The sequence below is a fragment of the Dipodomys spectabilis genome, unplaced genomic scaffold, assembly GCF_019054845.1.
Source record: "Dipodomys spectabilis isolate Male_0828 unplaced genomic scaffold, ASM1905484v1 ptg000365l, whole genome shotgun sequence".
Lineage (NCBI taxonomy): Eukaryota > Metazoa > Chordata > Mammalia > Rodentia > Heteromyidae > Dipodomys > Dipodomys spectabilis.
The window spans coordinates 17,528,445-17,545,787 of record NW_024871042.1 but is presented as its reverse complement, the minus strand read 5'-3'; the positions used below and the strand labels follow the sequence as shown (position 1 = coordinate 17,545,787).

Genomic DNA, 17,343 nt, shown 5'->3' with positions numbered 1-17,343 from the left:
ATGGGAATGTGGCTTAGTGGTAGAGTGCTTGCCTAGAATGCGTGACGCTCTGGGTTTGATTCCTCAGTACTACATACACAGAAAAAGCCAAGAGGTTGTGCTGTGGCTCACATGGTAGGATGTTAGCCTTGACCAAAAGAAGCTCAGGGACAGTTTAAGTTTAAGCGCCAAAACTGGCAAAAAAAAAAAAAGGAATGAAATTATGTCATTTTCAGGGAAATGGATGAAACTGTGAATCATCATTGTCAATGAAATAAGCTAGACTGAGAAAAATAATCTAGATCTAATTAAACAAAGGACATGATTGGAAAATAGGAGGGACCACTAAGAGTAGATACCAGTGGAGAGTGGGTGAAAGAAGATCTCAAAAGGGAGAGGACATGAAAAGAGAATATCAAAAGGGATGAATATGAATGCAGTATTTCATAAAATGTATTGAAAATAGAATTATAGCTCTTGTTATAACATTTTTTGAAAAGATGGGAAGAGGATACAAGAAAGAATTATAGAGGAGTAATTTGATCAAAGTTTAATGTATGAATTTATGGAAATATTAGAGTCCATCCCATCTGTACAGTTAATATACACCAATGAAAATTATATTTACATGTATAGAATATGAAAAAGCTAATTATTTACCATGATAAAGACTTACTGTAAATATGTACTTAAACAATATGTTGTAGGTAGACATGTAAAACAATAAATCTTTCTTTGTAGTAACTTTGTCATATCTGTCACAGTACATGTATCTGTTTTGTTTGTTATGTAAAATTTCACCATTAATAATTTAGCAATACCAGCATGGACATTACAGATATTGTTAATTTTACTTGTATTTTTAGTCACATTAATTTCTTAGTATACATAGAAATTATTCTTGATTTTAAATATGGGAAACTGATACCCATAACTCTGTTTACATAAATTAATTTTCATGACAAAAAGTGGGTTCTGCTTCTTAGAGGATACAAAAAGGATTTTGCAGTAAGGGAGGGAGAAAATGTGAAAATGCAATTAGAGTATTCACATAGCAACACATATGTTGCTATGTGTCTTGTAGGCAGAAATGGGAGGGGAAAACTAGGGGAAACAGAAGGAAGGAATGACATTGTCCAAAGAAGAAATGTATGCATTGACTGAATTGTGAAATGGTAACCCCTCTGTACAATACCTTAATAACAATAAATTATATATTTTAAAAACTGCATAAACAAGATTATTTTTTGGATTATGCTTAAATTTTTATGTGAAATATTTTACTAAATTTTCCTGACATTTTGGAAGAGAAAAGGATCAACAACTTCCTTATATGTACTCCAGGAACAGTATAGTCTAGTGGATAATATTGCACAGTTTAGAACTGAGCTACATACACTTACATTTCAGATCTGCCTTGTACTATCCCTTGCACTTAAACTTTTATCAGCTTAAACTTTCTGTGTTAAAACACATTATATGTAAGACTATCAAATAATACCTAGTGACTTTGGGTGTGATAGTAATCTTAGCATTAAGGAAGATGAGGTAAAACAATGGAGAAATTGAGGCTGGACTTGGTTGTATAGTAAGAGCCTATCTTAAGAAAGTATTGGATAGCTATGAGATATGTTCTGTGTAATAGGGTAATAAAAATTAGCTCAACACTATTTCTATCATATTATTTTTTTTCTTAATTTGAATTTGGGACTATTTTTAAAACTCAAGTTATTTCTATTTTGTTCCTTTGTTTCTGGGTAAGTAAAAAGATAATGTGGTTCTCATATATACCCTTTACAAGATATAGAAGAGGCAGTATTTCTCTGATTTTAGTTTGAATTTTATACTACTTAATTCTTAATATACCTTTTCCTGTTTTTCAGATTAAACAAAATTATTAAAAATTGGACAACAAATACATGAATATATTGTAACTGTGTAATGGAGTCCCCAGGGGCAAATAATATGTTTATAAACAAAGTATGGGTTCAATGTGAGAATGAAAGTTGTTTGAAGTGGAGATTGTTGTCAAATGAGGATGCAATCAAAGTTAATCAAAATGAACCATGGTACTGCTACATGAACAATGATTCAAGATACAATAAGTGCTCAATTTCTGAAGAAGACTTTCCTGAAGAGTCTGAACTTCATAAAAATGGATATAAAATTGTCTATTCACAGCTCCCTCTGGGCAGCCTGGTTTTGGTAAAATTACAGAACTGGCCAAGGTAAGGTTTGTGTTATTTTGGGTTAAACTATTGAGGTGTAGTCTTACTAGTTTTATGCATTCTCAGAATCTTTTTAAGGATGAATTTATTTGTTTATAATTTCACTTTCAAATCTTTATTTCTAATCCCTTATTTTTAATTTTTTCTACCTCTAATTTATATTACTTTTTTCATCATGTTGACTATCATTTCTATTTCTCTTATCTCAACTTGAGCTCTAAGGGCCAGTTTTTATTTCTTTTAAAACTTTGTGTCTGTGGTGAACTTTCATATTTTTGCAAGGAATATTAATCATTTTTACCATAATACATTTATATCAGATTTTTCTGTGGTCTTGTCTTCCTATGTACTTTTACATTAAAATCTTAGCATTCTTTGAGAAAGGAAGAGAAAGTTAGACTTTTTTTCAGTCCATTTCTCTTTGCTATTCATATAGATCATTCAGGTTGTTGTACCTTAACTTCACTTATGCTTTCCTCTGCCATATTTATTCTACCATTGAAATTACCTCATAAGCTTTTTATTGTATTTTTAGTTATAAAATATTCATCCATATCTTCTACTTATTTTCCATACTTTGTGTTCATTTTGGATATTATTTAAATCAGTTTAGTACTCTGCTTTTACTACTACATCAGAGGGATTAAAAACTCTCTTTATTAAGGCCAGATGGGAGTGGAAGTCCAGCTTTGTTCAACCTTTGTTGAGTCCCATAGAGGAGGGCCTTTTTACAGAAAAACAGAGGTGAGAATTCAGACTCCTTACAAACATGGATGGAAGCTTCAAGATACCCAATTACTACTCTCAGGTAATCTGCACGGATACCATGGTGGGGAAGGGGCTCCTCCTGTTTGGACTTCTTTGCCAAATTGGAGTCAGGGGTGGAGGCAGACAAAATGCTTCAGTACTGCTGAATGACTTGAAATCCAGTATCATCAATAGTCTTTGCTGGTGGAGCCATAGATTTTTTTTTTTCCTGATGTGTATCTGGAGTACAGAAGTTAGCATGTGAATTTTTTTATCTTACTGAACTGCTCTTCTAATGGTCTCTTGGCATAAAAGATTATTTTTAATCACTCTTTTCTGTTTGGGGGCTTATTTTCAACCACTGATATTTCCAGGCTTTTATGTTCTTTAATTCTCAATTTGAGAATATATAAGGCAAAAAGAAAGCCCAGGGGATATAGTGAATAAGAGATGACAAAATAGAAGATTTTTCAGTTAGACTTTGTAAATGAGAAAAAAATAAGAAAAAATATTAGAAAATTAAGTTATAATTTTTTTAAGTGAGGAACTGTACTGAGAACCACAGGAGAGAAATAGGACAACTGAAAAGTGTGGCAAAAAAAGGCAGTGAAAACAATGGAAATTAAGAAACAATTTGCAGCTCTAGTCCCACCTTCTCCAGTGAGAGGCAGAAGAGTATGAAGCCTTTACTACAATGTAGACTTGGCATCCTCTATGACAGTGGCAGACTCAGCTCTGGAATAAATCCATACACTTTACAAACCTCAAACCTCAATGCAGGGATTTTTTTGGTCAGTGACTTCCCAAGAATGACAAGTGAGCATTAGACAAGAGAAATATTCACTCACATATGTCACAAAGTAGTAGGGAGGTGCCATCTTGACAGGACTTCCTGTTCCAGTATGAGTAAAAGCATTTTCACTGCTTGTAGATCACATCCAGAAAAGCACCTAGCTTCCACTAGTAGAGTACTCAGATTATAGGTAAAACCAGAGTGATCAGGTTGTCATAACTTCTTGTAATAGCTTACAGCCAGGTAAATTCTAATACGAGCTTTACCTGGGGAGCTGTATTTAAAACAAAGAACAACTGAGAGTCAAACATAAATCTGGACATATTCTAACTTGGTCAAGCTGAGAGCATGCTTAGGTAAAGGCATGCAGAAAATGGCTCAAAACACTTGGCCAATGAGAGCCGTCCTGTTGTCTGAGAGCTATCTTAAGAAAATGATTCATAAGAAAAGACTCAGATTATAGGAGATTTTAGGATTATTAGGGAGTTTTAGCTGCTTGAAGTGGCCTCTGGGCATATAAACTCTCATCTTATAAAAGCTACAAGAGTGAACATTAGCTATGGATACAAAGGATAGTGAAGAGGGGGAAAGACCAATGAACTCAAAAGAATATTAGAATGACAAATAAAGTGATGAATGAATTCAAAGAATATAAATAGCTAACAGAATTCAAAGAGAATACAAATAAACAAATGAATAAGGAAGCAATGCAAGATACAAAAGAGAACCTTAAAGACACAGATATTCTAAAAATTGCTCAAATTGCAATTCTGGGAATGCAAAGCTCAACAAGTCAAATTTTTAAAAAAGTACATCTTATCTATCAGCAGAGTTGCTTTAGCTGACAGTGGAAGGTGTCGAGGAGGGAATGGGCTTTGGAGAGTTCATAGGACAAGGATAAAACATGATGAACTTCTTTCTTTTTAGTAAAGACTTACATTGAATCTTGCTGTCACTAGAGACAGTTGTTCCTAAAATTTCAATCTTTCCAATACAATGCAAGAATCTGCAGTCTTCCTCTCCCATACTGCACTTGCCTGGTTATACCCATGTTTCACACCACCAGTATCTGACCGGGCTGTGCCCTTATCCTGTTTTCTGTACCTATGTGGAGGTGTGAAGGTTCTTTCTCTCTCCCAATTACAGCCTGGATGTATACTTTCTTGTGTGTCCTGGTTCCTGATGTGAAATTGGTTAACACCTCTTGCTTGTATTGGGTAGCATGAGGATAAGAACTTAACTGGTTATTCTTGAGTTTCTTTTGCAATAAGCCAGTTTTATAATCTTTAAAAAAATGTGGAAAGTCTCTGTAGATGTTAATTATCAGAATACAAGAGATTCAGAATAAGAATGTATTAGAACAGTCAGATGAAGAATGGCAGTAAAAATTTTTTTAAGAAAGAAAGGATTACTCAGGTCCTCTGAGACACAATTAAAAGATGACACTCCCAAATTATAGGCATAAAGCAAGAAGAGGTACAAACTACAGGGATATAAATCATTTTCAGTTTTAAAACATAGGAGAAAATTTCCAATGTTTTGGAAAAAATAGATATTGAGGTACACAAGATGTAAAGATACACATAAGATCAGATTAGGAAACTAAAACCCCAAGACAAATTATAAGTAAAATGTTGAGTATACAGAAAGGGAAGAATGAAAGCTCAAGGAGATTAGCACCCAATTACATATAATGGCAAACACATCACTCTACCAACAGATTTCTTAATAGAAAACTTAAAAACAAAGAGACATGGAATCATATATTTCAAACACTGAAAGTAAATCAGTGCCAATGTAGATTATAGTGCCAATGTAGATTATTCTATTCAGCAAAGCTACCATTCATAACTGAAAGACAAATGAAAATTTCCATAATAAACACCTGAAGCAATTTATTGTCATAAAACCAGAAGATACACAAGATACCTAAAGGAATCCTATATAGGGAAGATAAACATTTTTTCCAAAGCATCTCTCAAAATTTATTTATTTACATTTTCTTACATTCAAGTTTCTTCAAGTACACTGCACAAATTCTATGTATAGAATTTGAAGTAGCTTAAGTTTTGGCTCTGTTATGTTTAAAATTGGCAATGTTATTGAGAAGCTCTGAAAATCTTGGACTTCCTATTTCTTCAGTTTTCCTTTCAAGGTATGAGAGGTAAATGGGTTACTGTGAAAGATTATTGATGATCAGGAAGCACTTTGCAAATTTGTGTTGGCCATTCTCATTTGCTCCTAGAGATTCACATGCCACCTTTCTCCAGCATTTTCTGTGCCCTCAGAGGCTGATCAGTAGCAAGGTTTCATTCCTTTTGGTTTTCTACTGGGTTGTGGGAAACCCCAGCTAAATTAGTGTAAGAAGGGAGGAAAGAGAACTCAAGGTATTCCTCCTGATTCCCTCTTTTGACAGTCAGTTACCACTGATTGCTTTTATATATTGTCAAAACTATAAAGCATATAGAGTTCATAGAGATAGTTATACATAGGTAATTACTACTTATTTTATATAGAAAATATTACTCCCCAATATTTTTCCACTGTAAAATTTATTAATGACCTGTGCTTTTATCTGCAGTACATTATGAACTTACATTTCTATGAAAAAAATCTTCATGAGAAAAATCAAAAACATTTTGAATGCCTATGGTCTCAGTTCTCCAGTAAAAAAGTCAAAAGAATGGAAGAATGATTAAGAAGCAAAATCTGATCATTTGTTACCTATAAAAATTTTTCTTGGCTGGGAAATTAACTCAATGGTAGAGTGCTTGCCTCACTTGCATGAGGCCCTGGGTTCGACTCCTCAGCACCACATAAGCAGAAAAAAGCCAGAAGAGGCACTGTCGCTCAAGAGGTAGGGCACTAGCCTTGAGCTGAATTGCTGAGGGACAGCTCCCAGGCCCAGAGTTCAGCACCTATGACCGACAAAAAAAAAAAAAAAAAATTCTTACGGATAAAAACAAACATTAGCAACCAAACAAACTCAAAAGGCAGGCAGTTTCATATCTGAAAAGTAAACTTCAAATAAAATCAGTCAGAAGGGACAGAAAAAAGAGAACAATCCATCAAGAGGAAATACAATGGCTAACATCTAGGTGCCAAATATTGCTGCATCTACCTTCATTAAACAAATACTACTGCACTTAAAAGTACAGATCCCAGCACAATAGTAGTGGAGACTTTTTTAAAATTTCATTTTATTGTAAAGATGTTGTACAGACTTACATATACAGTTACATGAGTAAGGTAATGAGTATATTTTTTATCGAGCATTTTTACCCCTTCTTTTTGTGCCCCACATTCACCAATAATAGGTTATCCTACCTATTGTAGAAAAAATTCTAAAAGAAATCTCAAAATGATATATAATATCAAGATAGTTTGACTCTAGGTATGCAGGTTGATTCAATAGAGGTACATTAATTGATATAAATAGATTTTTTCTGGTACATTTTTCATATATAGAAGACTATAAATAGAACCTTTCAAAAAACTTCCACTATAATAAATAAATTCACTGTGGTCACTAGAAATCATGTTAATCAAATGATGGTTCAGCAGGATTTTTTTCTCCCAGATGTGTATGTGGAATCTATACAATAAGCATACTTGTAAACACATAGAGAATTATATACACGCATACAGGTACACACATAAAAAAATTTGCAACTGTGGGACTGTTGAGGGGAATTTAGAAAGGAAGTACTATTGGAATGGAAAAAAGTGAATAGTGATGGTGAATATAGTGGAAATACTTTGTGTACATGTGTCCAATGGATCATTGAATTCTGTTGAGATTGATTTGGTCCAGGGAAGGGAAGGAAAGGAGAGTCAGACAATGTTTTGGGGGGGGGGTGGGCATTTGTTTTTTATTTAAGTAAATTCTAAATTACTTTTTCTTAATAAATTGTACCTTTTGTATTACAGCCCCAATTTTACTGTTCCTGCTTTATCATCATTTTGCTCTTTTTTTTAAAAAAAAGGTTCTTATTTATAGTATTTTATAATCATGCAAACTAATTGGATTCATGATGAAATTTTCATACTTGCATATAATGTACTTTGATCATATTCATTTCTTTTTTTCCTCTTTTTTCTTTTTTTGCTTTTTTTTTTAATTGTAAAAATGCTGTACAGAGGGGTTACAATTACATGGGCAAGATAATGAGTACATTTCTTATCAAGCATTGTAGCCTCCTTTGTTTCCCCTTCCCATCCCATCCTCCCCCCGCCCCCTCCCCGTATTCATTTCTTATCATACCATCCCCCCTCCCTTTTTTATTGGTGCTGGTCTTCAGCTTGAACTCAGGGCCTGAGTGCTATCCTTGAGCTTTTGTGTTCAAGGTTAGTATTCTACCTTTTGAGCCACATCTCTACTTCAGTCTTTTGGGTAGTTTATTAGAGAGCAGAGTCTCATGGACTTTGTTTCCCTGGCTAGCTTTGAACATGATCCTCTGATCTCAGCCACCTGAACAGTGAGGATTCTACATAAAAGAAAATGTGCAATAATACTTAACTTTTTAAATCTAGCTTATTTTGCTTAACATGATAATTTCTAGCCCCATTCATTTTCCTGAAAATTACATAATTCATTACACCACATGACTTCATGGTGTAGATAAAACATTTTATTTATGTATTTATTTTATATCGGTTCTAGTTAATTTCCTAGCTTGGCATTTGTGCATATATAATGCTGTGGTAAACATGGATGTGCAGGTATTGTTAATGTTGATTTACGCTCCTTTGGATATATACCCAAGATCAATACAGAAGGATCATAACACAGGTCTCCTTTTAGTTTTTTTGATAAAACTTCTGATTCCCACAGTGGTTGTGGTAGTATTAGTTTACTTTCCCACCAGAAGTGTGTAAGTTTCCTTTGCACTAGGCACTGGTGTTTCACACCTATATTCCTAGCTACTCAGGAGGCTGAGATCTAAGGATAGTGGTTCAAAACCAGCCTGGGAACCTATTATACCCAATAAACTACTCAGAAAAAGCCAGAAGCAGTGCTATGGCTCAAGTGGTAGAGTGTTAGCCTTGAGAAAAAAGAATCTCAGGGACAGCAACCAACCCTGAGTTCAAGTTCCATGACACACACACACACACACACACACACACACACACACACACACACACACACACACACACACACACACACACACACACACACACACACACACACACACACACACACACACACACACACACACACACACTTTGTCCCACATCTTTGCCAGAATCTATCTATTTTTCCTTGCTGATTTCCATTTGCCTTGGGTAAGAGAGAGCCTCTGTGTCATTTTGTTTGAAATTTTGAATATGTCAAAAGATTTTCTTCTATTCTGTGGGATATATCTTGATTCTGGTAATTGTTTCCTTTGAGGCTTTTAAATTTAATAAAATCATATTTTTCAATCCTTGCTTTTATTTGGTAAGTAAAATACTATTCAGAAAATAATTGTATATACTATATCTTTCAGTGTTTTCCCTATGTTCTTCTGATGTAGTGTCAGGATTTTAGGTCTTACATTTAAGGTCTTCAATCCATTTTGAGTTGATTTTTCTTTAGGCTAAAAGTGTCTAGTTTTTTTTTTTTTTTTACATGTTGTATGGTTTTCTTAGTACCATTTGTTGAAGATTTGAATGTTGGTATGGTTTTCTCAATACCATTTGTTAAAGAAGCTGTCTTTTCTTTAACATACTTTTTGGTTTCTTTGTCAAAGGCCAAATCATTATTGTTTGTGTTGTTTGTGGGAGGGAGCTCTTGTTCTATTGGTAACCTTGTCTGTTTTTAAGCCAAGGCCTAGCTGTTTTTGTTACTCTATTTTTGTTAGCTCTGTAATTTAATTTGATGTCTAGTATTGTGATACCATCAGTGTTAGCCTTTTTGTTCAAGATGGAATTTTTTTATTCAAGAATTTTTATGCTTCAATATGAATTTTAGGACTGATTTTTCTTTTATGTGAAGAATGACATTTGCATTTTGATGAGAATTATATTGAATATAGATTGCTTTTAATACTATAGCCATTTTCACAGTATTCTGCTAATCTGTGAACATGGGAGTGGGTTTTTTTTTGTTTTGTTTTGTTTTTTTGGTCGGTTGTGGAGCTTGAACTCTGGGCTTGGGTGCTATCCCTCAGCTCTTCAGCTCAAGGCAAGCACTCTATCGCTTGAGCCACAGCGCCACTTCCAGTTTTCTAGTGGTTTATTGGAGATAGGAGTCTCACGGACTTTCCTTGCCCGGGCTGGCTTTGAACCATGATCCTCAGATCTCAGCCTCATGAGTAGCTAGGACTACAGGTGTGTACCTGTAGCTAGGATTACACCAGTACCCAGCTGGGAGTTTTTTTTTTTTTAATATCTTTTAGTATCTTCAATTATTTTCTTCAAGTTTTTATAAGTTTCACTGTAGAGGTGTTTCCCATGGTTGGGTTGTTTTGTTTTGGAGATTATAAGTAGAGCTGTTTGTCTGATTTCTTTATCAATCTATTCATTGTTGGTATATACAAATTTTTATATTTATTTTATATCTTTATATGCTGCCTAAAGTGTTGACCAGATATAGATATGTCTTGGTGAAGTCTTTAGGTATTTTAAATATAAGATTGTACCATTTTTAAATTGGAATAATTTGATTTCTTCCTTTATTTGAACATCTTTTTCCATTTGCTTATTGTTCTGACTTGGAATTCCTGTACTCAATTGAATAAGATTAGGTTACCTTATCTCATTCCAACTTCAGATAAAATGCTGTAGTTTTTTTTTCCAGTTAGTACGATGTTAGCCATAGGTTTGTTATATACATCTTGTTTTGTATTGAGGTACATTCCTTCTATTTCTAATGTCTTAACAGTTTTTAAATAAAAAAAGAAGGAACTTCATAAAATTTATTCTATGAAGCCAGTCTTACTATAATACCAAAACCCAGACAAGGATGCAATCTTAAAAGTAAATTATAAACCAGTTTTTAAATGAATGTAGACACAACAATTCCTTTTTCTGTTGTTCTGAGACTCAAACTCAGTACTTGATGCTTTTGTGCATTGTGTAGTGCTTTACTAACTGAGCCATGCATCCAATCCCAACAATTCTTTTTTTTTTTTTTTGTCTTTTCTTTTTTGGTACTGGGGATCGAACCCAGGACGTTGCATTTGCTAGGCAAGCGCTTTGCCACTGAGCTACATCCCAGCCCGAATCCCAACAATTCTTAATAAAATACTTGCAACCAATTCAACAACATTAAAAAGGTCATACACCATGATCCTTCTTTATAGAGATGTGAGGATGGCTCAATATGCCCAAGTCTATATATGTAAAATAACATGTAAACAGAATCAAAGACAAAATTTATATGATCACCTCAAAAGAGACAGGAAAAACCTTTTAAAAACAGCTAATTTTTAGAAAATAAAGGATACATTTTAGAGCTAGAGCTGAATATTCTAAGCAAATTGATTCTTGTCTATGGAACAAAAGGTAAAAAGGATAATATATAACTGTGGAGGTTAATATTCACTTTTTCTTTTATACTTTTATGCCAAAGTGTTACAGTAGTTTACACTGTAAGTGTATTGTGTCAGTCCATACTCAGAGAATATCAGCTTTCTCTAGTTTGGTAGAAGCCATGAAAATTAATTAACATCTTGGAAATTAAACATTTGTGTTTCTAAAATTAGATAATCCTTTTTATTAGCATACATGAGGTATATAAGGAGGTTTCATTTTAACATAAACCTTGATCATAGTCACTTCCTTGGTCAATACTTTCCTCTCTACCATCCTACTTTCCAAACTAGTCTAGCAAGCTTCCCTGCTGCATTTTCATGTTTGTACATAAAGTATGTTGACCATAGTCTCCCTCGCATCCTGTATTCAAATCTTTGATAAACCTTTATATGATAGTCTTATTTTTCCTCTTGTCAGTGCTTAAGTATCACTGGTTCTGGAACTTTTTCATTTCACAGTCTTCATATTTTATCTATGCCTTAAATTTGTCTCTATTTCAAAATTTTTTATAATTACAATGGTACAATTTATTTCTTGTATCAAATGAATACCATATTGGTTAAAGATGTAATTAAACAAATTTAATATTTTGTGAAATAGTCATTAAAATTCAGAGGAAAAAAGATTAATAAGTAATTTTGCCATATGTATTGATATTTGCCTTTTTGAAGCATTAAAATAATTAAAAATGTATATTTTAAAGTTGGCCAGGGGTACTTTGCCCTGATCCTCTTCAAGAAAATTATGTAAACTATGACTTGGATGGAAACGTTGAACAATATCACATTGAATTCCTGGGAGATCCCCATTCAAAATCATGGATAAATGCAAGATTTGTTGAACATTATAGTATCGTATCAAAGGTTGGTATGGTTACATCAAACGTTTATAAGTTTTGCATTTGTTTTTACTAGTGACTATTTCATTTCAGTTCCTAAAAGGTATATAATCACTTAAATTTAACTTATATACACAAAATAATAATTACCACTTGTTAAATTCAAACATTTTTGTTTTAAAGAACTTATGGATATAAAATTACCTTTGGAATTTTATTTTATAATTTTTGTCTTCTTTTTGATATACTACTAGTATGGTATGACTTTATGCAATTCAAGGAAGAAAAAACAATTTTCAATGTAAAGTATCTAAGGAATATATATAGATAGATAGATATAGATAGATATATACATGTCAGAAACAATTCAGTATTGAAAGGACTTAATATTTATCAGAAATAATTTAATGTAACAATTTTATAAGTATGTTAGGACCAAAATCCAAGGCACCAGCAAAACCTTGTGGCAGGTACAGATAAGTCTGGATCTTCCCTGCTAATGGGAAGTGCAACTGCTCATGAAAGTAGTCCTCATCCTCATTACTGTATCGAAGTCTGGGCTAGTGAATACATCACCTGTAGGAATTTTAAATTTTCCAACTGAAATTTTTATGTAATTGATTTTTAGACATTTAATATTTTTGGTGATTTTTAAAAAGCAAACATTTTATACTCCTTTTATTTTGAATTACATATTACAATTAATGAATAGATTGGATTTTGAGGCTGACCAAAATAAGTAAATTGGACTTTTTCCTAAGATTTGTTATATGTAATAAAAATCATTTTTTTACATTCTAATATTCAAACTTTTCTTACTTTCATTTAAAACCTAGGAAAAAATAGATGCATAAATGTGGAAACTTTTAACTGTATTTTTCTATATTATGGTGAAAAGTATATATATTCAGATCTATTTCTTGGGGTATACTTAATTAAAGCGTGAAATTCAGTCCATGTAAGATCAAAGCTGTGGAAATTTGATACACTAAAATGGTTTTACTTTTTCCTTGACATCCATAGCATTTTTGTACAATTAGCTAGAAGGAAATTCTATTTAGTAAAACTGTACAAATAGAGAATACCCACACACACATCTACTTCAAATTAGTTTGGTCAGTGACCTCAACCTGAGGTTCTTTCTATGTTTTCATGTTTGGATGTGTTTCTAACCATGTCTTCTGACAACCACAGAAGACTGTTTCTTCCCTGCTCTTTCCATCTTTCTAGGGTAAAAAGAATTTCAAACTAAAAATAATTTTCATATCTCTTAGAGAGCAATATGTAGTCGAAAATGTAAATATCATTTCTTCTAGAGGAAGTATGTAATTTGCACAAGTTGTGTAAGTCACTTTTTCTAATAACAAAAGGAAGAATAATAGGCATATATAATTGTCATTGTCAATCGGTGACTAAATCTTCTTATATTATTTCAAGAATGGAACAGGTGGCTAACTTTCCAGTATCAAATACAAGAACAATGTAGTAAGTATCAACTACATTTCTCATTTGTGGAATGGCAATGTTTTTCTAAGAAATTTCAACACGAAGTTATCTCAATTTCTTACAAGTATGCTTACTTTCTCTTTGAAAAATCATTCCTATCATTGTTTATAAGCCAATAATCAAGACTCATTAAATTGACCTCAGAATCAAATTAAATTGACCTTTATGAATGAAGTAAAGATGTCTTACAATGAGTTTTTTTTTCTCTTTTTGGGGGGGCTGGTACTGGGGCTGGTACTCAGGGCCTAGGTGCTGTCCCTGAGATTTTTTTTTTTTTTTTTTTGCTCAAGGCTAGCACTCTACCATTTGCACCACCACTCAATTTCCAGCGTTCTGGGTACTTATTTGGAAATAGAATTTCATGACTTTCCTGCCCAGGTTGGCTTTGACCTGTGATCCTTACATCTCAAGTCTCTTGAATAGCTAGGATTAGAGGCATGAGCCATCGGTGCCACGCTGGAATTCTTAAGTTAGTAGTATATGCAACAAAGTAACTACTAGATGTATTCTTCATCAAGGAATGGTGAGCTGCAAAACTCATGTAACTGAGAAATCTATATGTGGATATGTTTTTCACTCTTTTTTTGTTCCTTCTCTTTTATTTTTGAATATTTTTAGGAAATATTGGACAAATATATGACCTCAGCAAGAACTTCATTTCCTAAGTGTCAAACAATTCTGATTAATGTTTAAATAATTTTCAGAAATATGACCTCTTTACCTTTCTGTTTGACCTACAGAATAAGTGCTGCTTCTGTATCACATATTAAACCATCTTTTTCCACCCAAGTCTCCTACTTGCTCATATGATTCTATCATTAAATATAGAATCTGAGCATCTATCTCTATATAAATACAATGAATGTTTACCTATGAGTACATTGTCTATTAAAAGTAAGCAAGCATAGGTTAGAAAATGGCAGTCCAATAAGCAGATTTTCTTTTAGGTTCATATCTTTATAGCCACTAATACGGTTGCTTTAAATACTTTGGACAAAACTTGACTTTTTAAAGATTAAAAGCAAATGAGCACATGCCTGTTTTCATGTACATTTTCTGTACATTTCCCCTAACTGTGCTTAACATCCTTCATAAAACAGTCAGCCAGACTGAGCAGCAGGAGATAGCAGCATTTCAAATAAGTACTGACCTTAAAAATTATCTCTTGCCTTGGTGCTCATTTCCTTCCTTTTTATTCATCAATATATTATGAGTAATTCACTGTCATTTTACATAGCAGTATTTACAACTGTTTTCCTTCTATGACAATTCATTTTTGGAAAATAAAATCTCTACAACTTGAAATAAATTTTTTAAAAATGCTTTATATACAACTAATTTTTATGTTTTTAAATTGTTTATAAAACAAATGAAGCCTATTATTTGCCATTTTAATTATACTTAAATTTAATTATGCTTGTAAATTTCAATGATTATTTATTTTTTAAGCTGCTAGTTAATAGTGCTAGAAAAAAATTAATGTGCAATTTAGAATTGACTTTATATGAAAAGTACCTCATGACAAGTTCCAATCATTTTAAACCCCATCTAATTTTTATGATATGGACTAGGAGCTGTTCACCACCATCTTCTAGATTGTACAACAGAATTGCTTGTAGTGAAATGGTATCATTTTGTAGTTACTGAGCACAAAATCTCTGGAGCTATGTTGCCTATGTATGAATTTAAGGCTATCTTAATAGCTGTATAAATCTGTGCAAGTTTTAAATTCAGTGCTTTACCTTCCTGATGTGTAAATATAATACTACTACCTAATGAGCTTATTAGTGAGTGAAAATAGGCACTGGATAAATCAGTAAGCTAAAAAATAATAATCAAGTTCCTATATAAATAAAATATGTATTCACTTAACTCTGTACTGTGAACAGAGTTACTATCTCATTTTCTTGATAATCTCTTTTTAAATATATTTTTATTGTTAGTTACATGAATAAGGTAATGAGTACATTTCCTATGAAGCATTGTTACCTCTTCCTTTGTTTTTCCCCACCATCCCTTCCCTTCCCACCTCCCCAACTCCCCCTCCCCCCCAAGTTGAAAAGTTCGTTTTCTACATAGTGTCTTGTACATATCAATTGTTTCTTTTGTTTCACTAAATCATTTTCATTTGATAAAGTGCTATCACTTCTTTCTATTTTTTCCTTAACTATTAGATACATAATTATTCAGAAAGTCATTAGCTAATGTCTATCAAGATTAGAAGTTGAACTATTTACTCTCTATTTCTCTCTAATTATTTCAAAGATTTTGGTCATACATTAAAGTCTTTGATCTAATTTGGGATTATTTGTCTACAGATTGAGAGATAGGTATCTACTTTCAGTCATCTACATGTAGATAACCAGTTGTCCCAGTACTATTGTTGAGAAGGCTTCTTTTTTCGATTTTATTTTCCATAACTTTGTCTGAGAATGAGATATGGCTGTTAGCCATGTATGTTTATTCCCAAGTCTTCTATTTATTTAGCCTGTTTTTGTACCAGTTCCTGCTGTGCCAGTTACTATGGCTCTTTAGTGTAATTTGTAATGAAGTATTGAACTATTTTTAATTCAGCTAATTTGATTAATTAACTTAATCTTTACCTATGGTTTTTCAAAGGTGAACTAAACTGTTAAAGGCTTCTAAACCACCTTTAATACACTGATTACTTGCCATGAATTTGGATCATTAAAATGTAGAATTTCATTCTTTTGTAACATTATCAGTAGTGATTATTATTACTACAAGGTGGGTATACTTGTGTTGTGTTGTCTTTACTATTGGCTGCACAACTTGCTGGTCATCAAGTTCTGGTATAAATATCCTTAAAACAGGCATTCCTGAACCTGTCACCAGATGCAGGTGAAGGTTTCCTTCAAAAGATCAACTCTTCACTTAGGGTCCTTGACTTTGATCACAGAATAAGAACTTCTGGACAAGTCATGATGGTAAGAAAACTTAGCAGAGCTTTATTGAGTAAGCAAGCAGGCAAGCAGGCATACAGACAAATAGGCAAACAGAAAGGCCCGGGGACACAGAGTGTGAGTGTTCTGAAGGAGAGACACTCAGCTCCTCGGGTCTTAGGGGTATTTTTATGGTAAAGGCATGGGGTCTGACTTAGCTAAAATAGGTGTTTTATCTTTGCTGTAATCCCTCCTATCGTTGCATTTTCTGAATTTCTGGATGTTTGGGGCATTCTTTCCAGGTAAGAATGCATCCTGCCATAGAACAGATGCTTGTCCTTGAGATAAAGAAGGCATCCTGTTGTCTGCATTTTGGGTAGGAGGTTGCTTAAATTTTGAGGGAGCATTTTTCTTAGGAAGGCATACATCCTGCCAGACAAATGTTACTTCTTATGGTAAGAATGAATTCCTCAAGAAGGGAGAAATTCTGTTGTCTCTCTTTGAAGCAAAGATAGTGCTTCTGGGATTCTAAATACCATGTTTCTGAATTGCCTTCAGTAGGCCTCATTTTCCTCAATTTATCCTGCCTCATTTTTATATAATAAATGACTTTGGTTCCTTAATCTTAAGGGAAGTAGGCAAATGACTTTCTCCTGTATTTGCTGTAAGCTTACCATGCTTCATTTTTTCCATTAGCCTATCCTGCTTCAAAAGTACTCACTGGAGAGTATTTTAGGAATCTGTACTTTAATCAGCTTATAGCCAGTCTGGTTAAAATATAGATTCAAAGGGAATCTCAGGAACTACTATATAGTGGGTCTCAATGTCTCA

At 33.2% G+C, this 17,343-nt stretch overlaps 1 protein-coding gene across 3 annotated transcripts in view; it reads left to right on the top strand.

Moving 5' to 3' along the window:
- Zcwpw2 (zinc finger CW-type and PWWP domain containing 2) overlaps window positions 1-17,343 on the top strand; it is a 92,544-nt gene that overhangs the window by 31,064 nt on the left and 44,137 nt on the right. For all 3 annotated transcript variants that reach the window (XM_042666567.1, XM_042666568.1, XM_042666569.1), the window contains 2 exons: window positions 1,863-2,207; window positions 11,969-12,128. In XM_042666567.1, coding sequence (XP_042522501.1) covers window positions 1,921-2,207; window positions 11,969-12,128 — 447 coding nt within the window. In that variant the 5' untranslated portion in view covers window positions 1,863-1,920. The remainder of the gene's footprint in view (window positions 1-1,862; window positions 2,208-11,968; window positions 12,129-17,343) is intronic.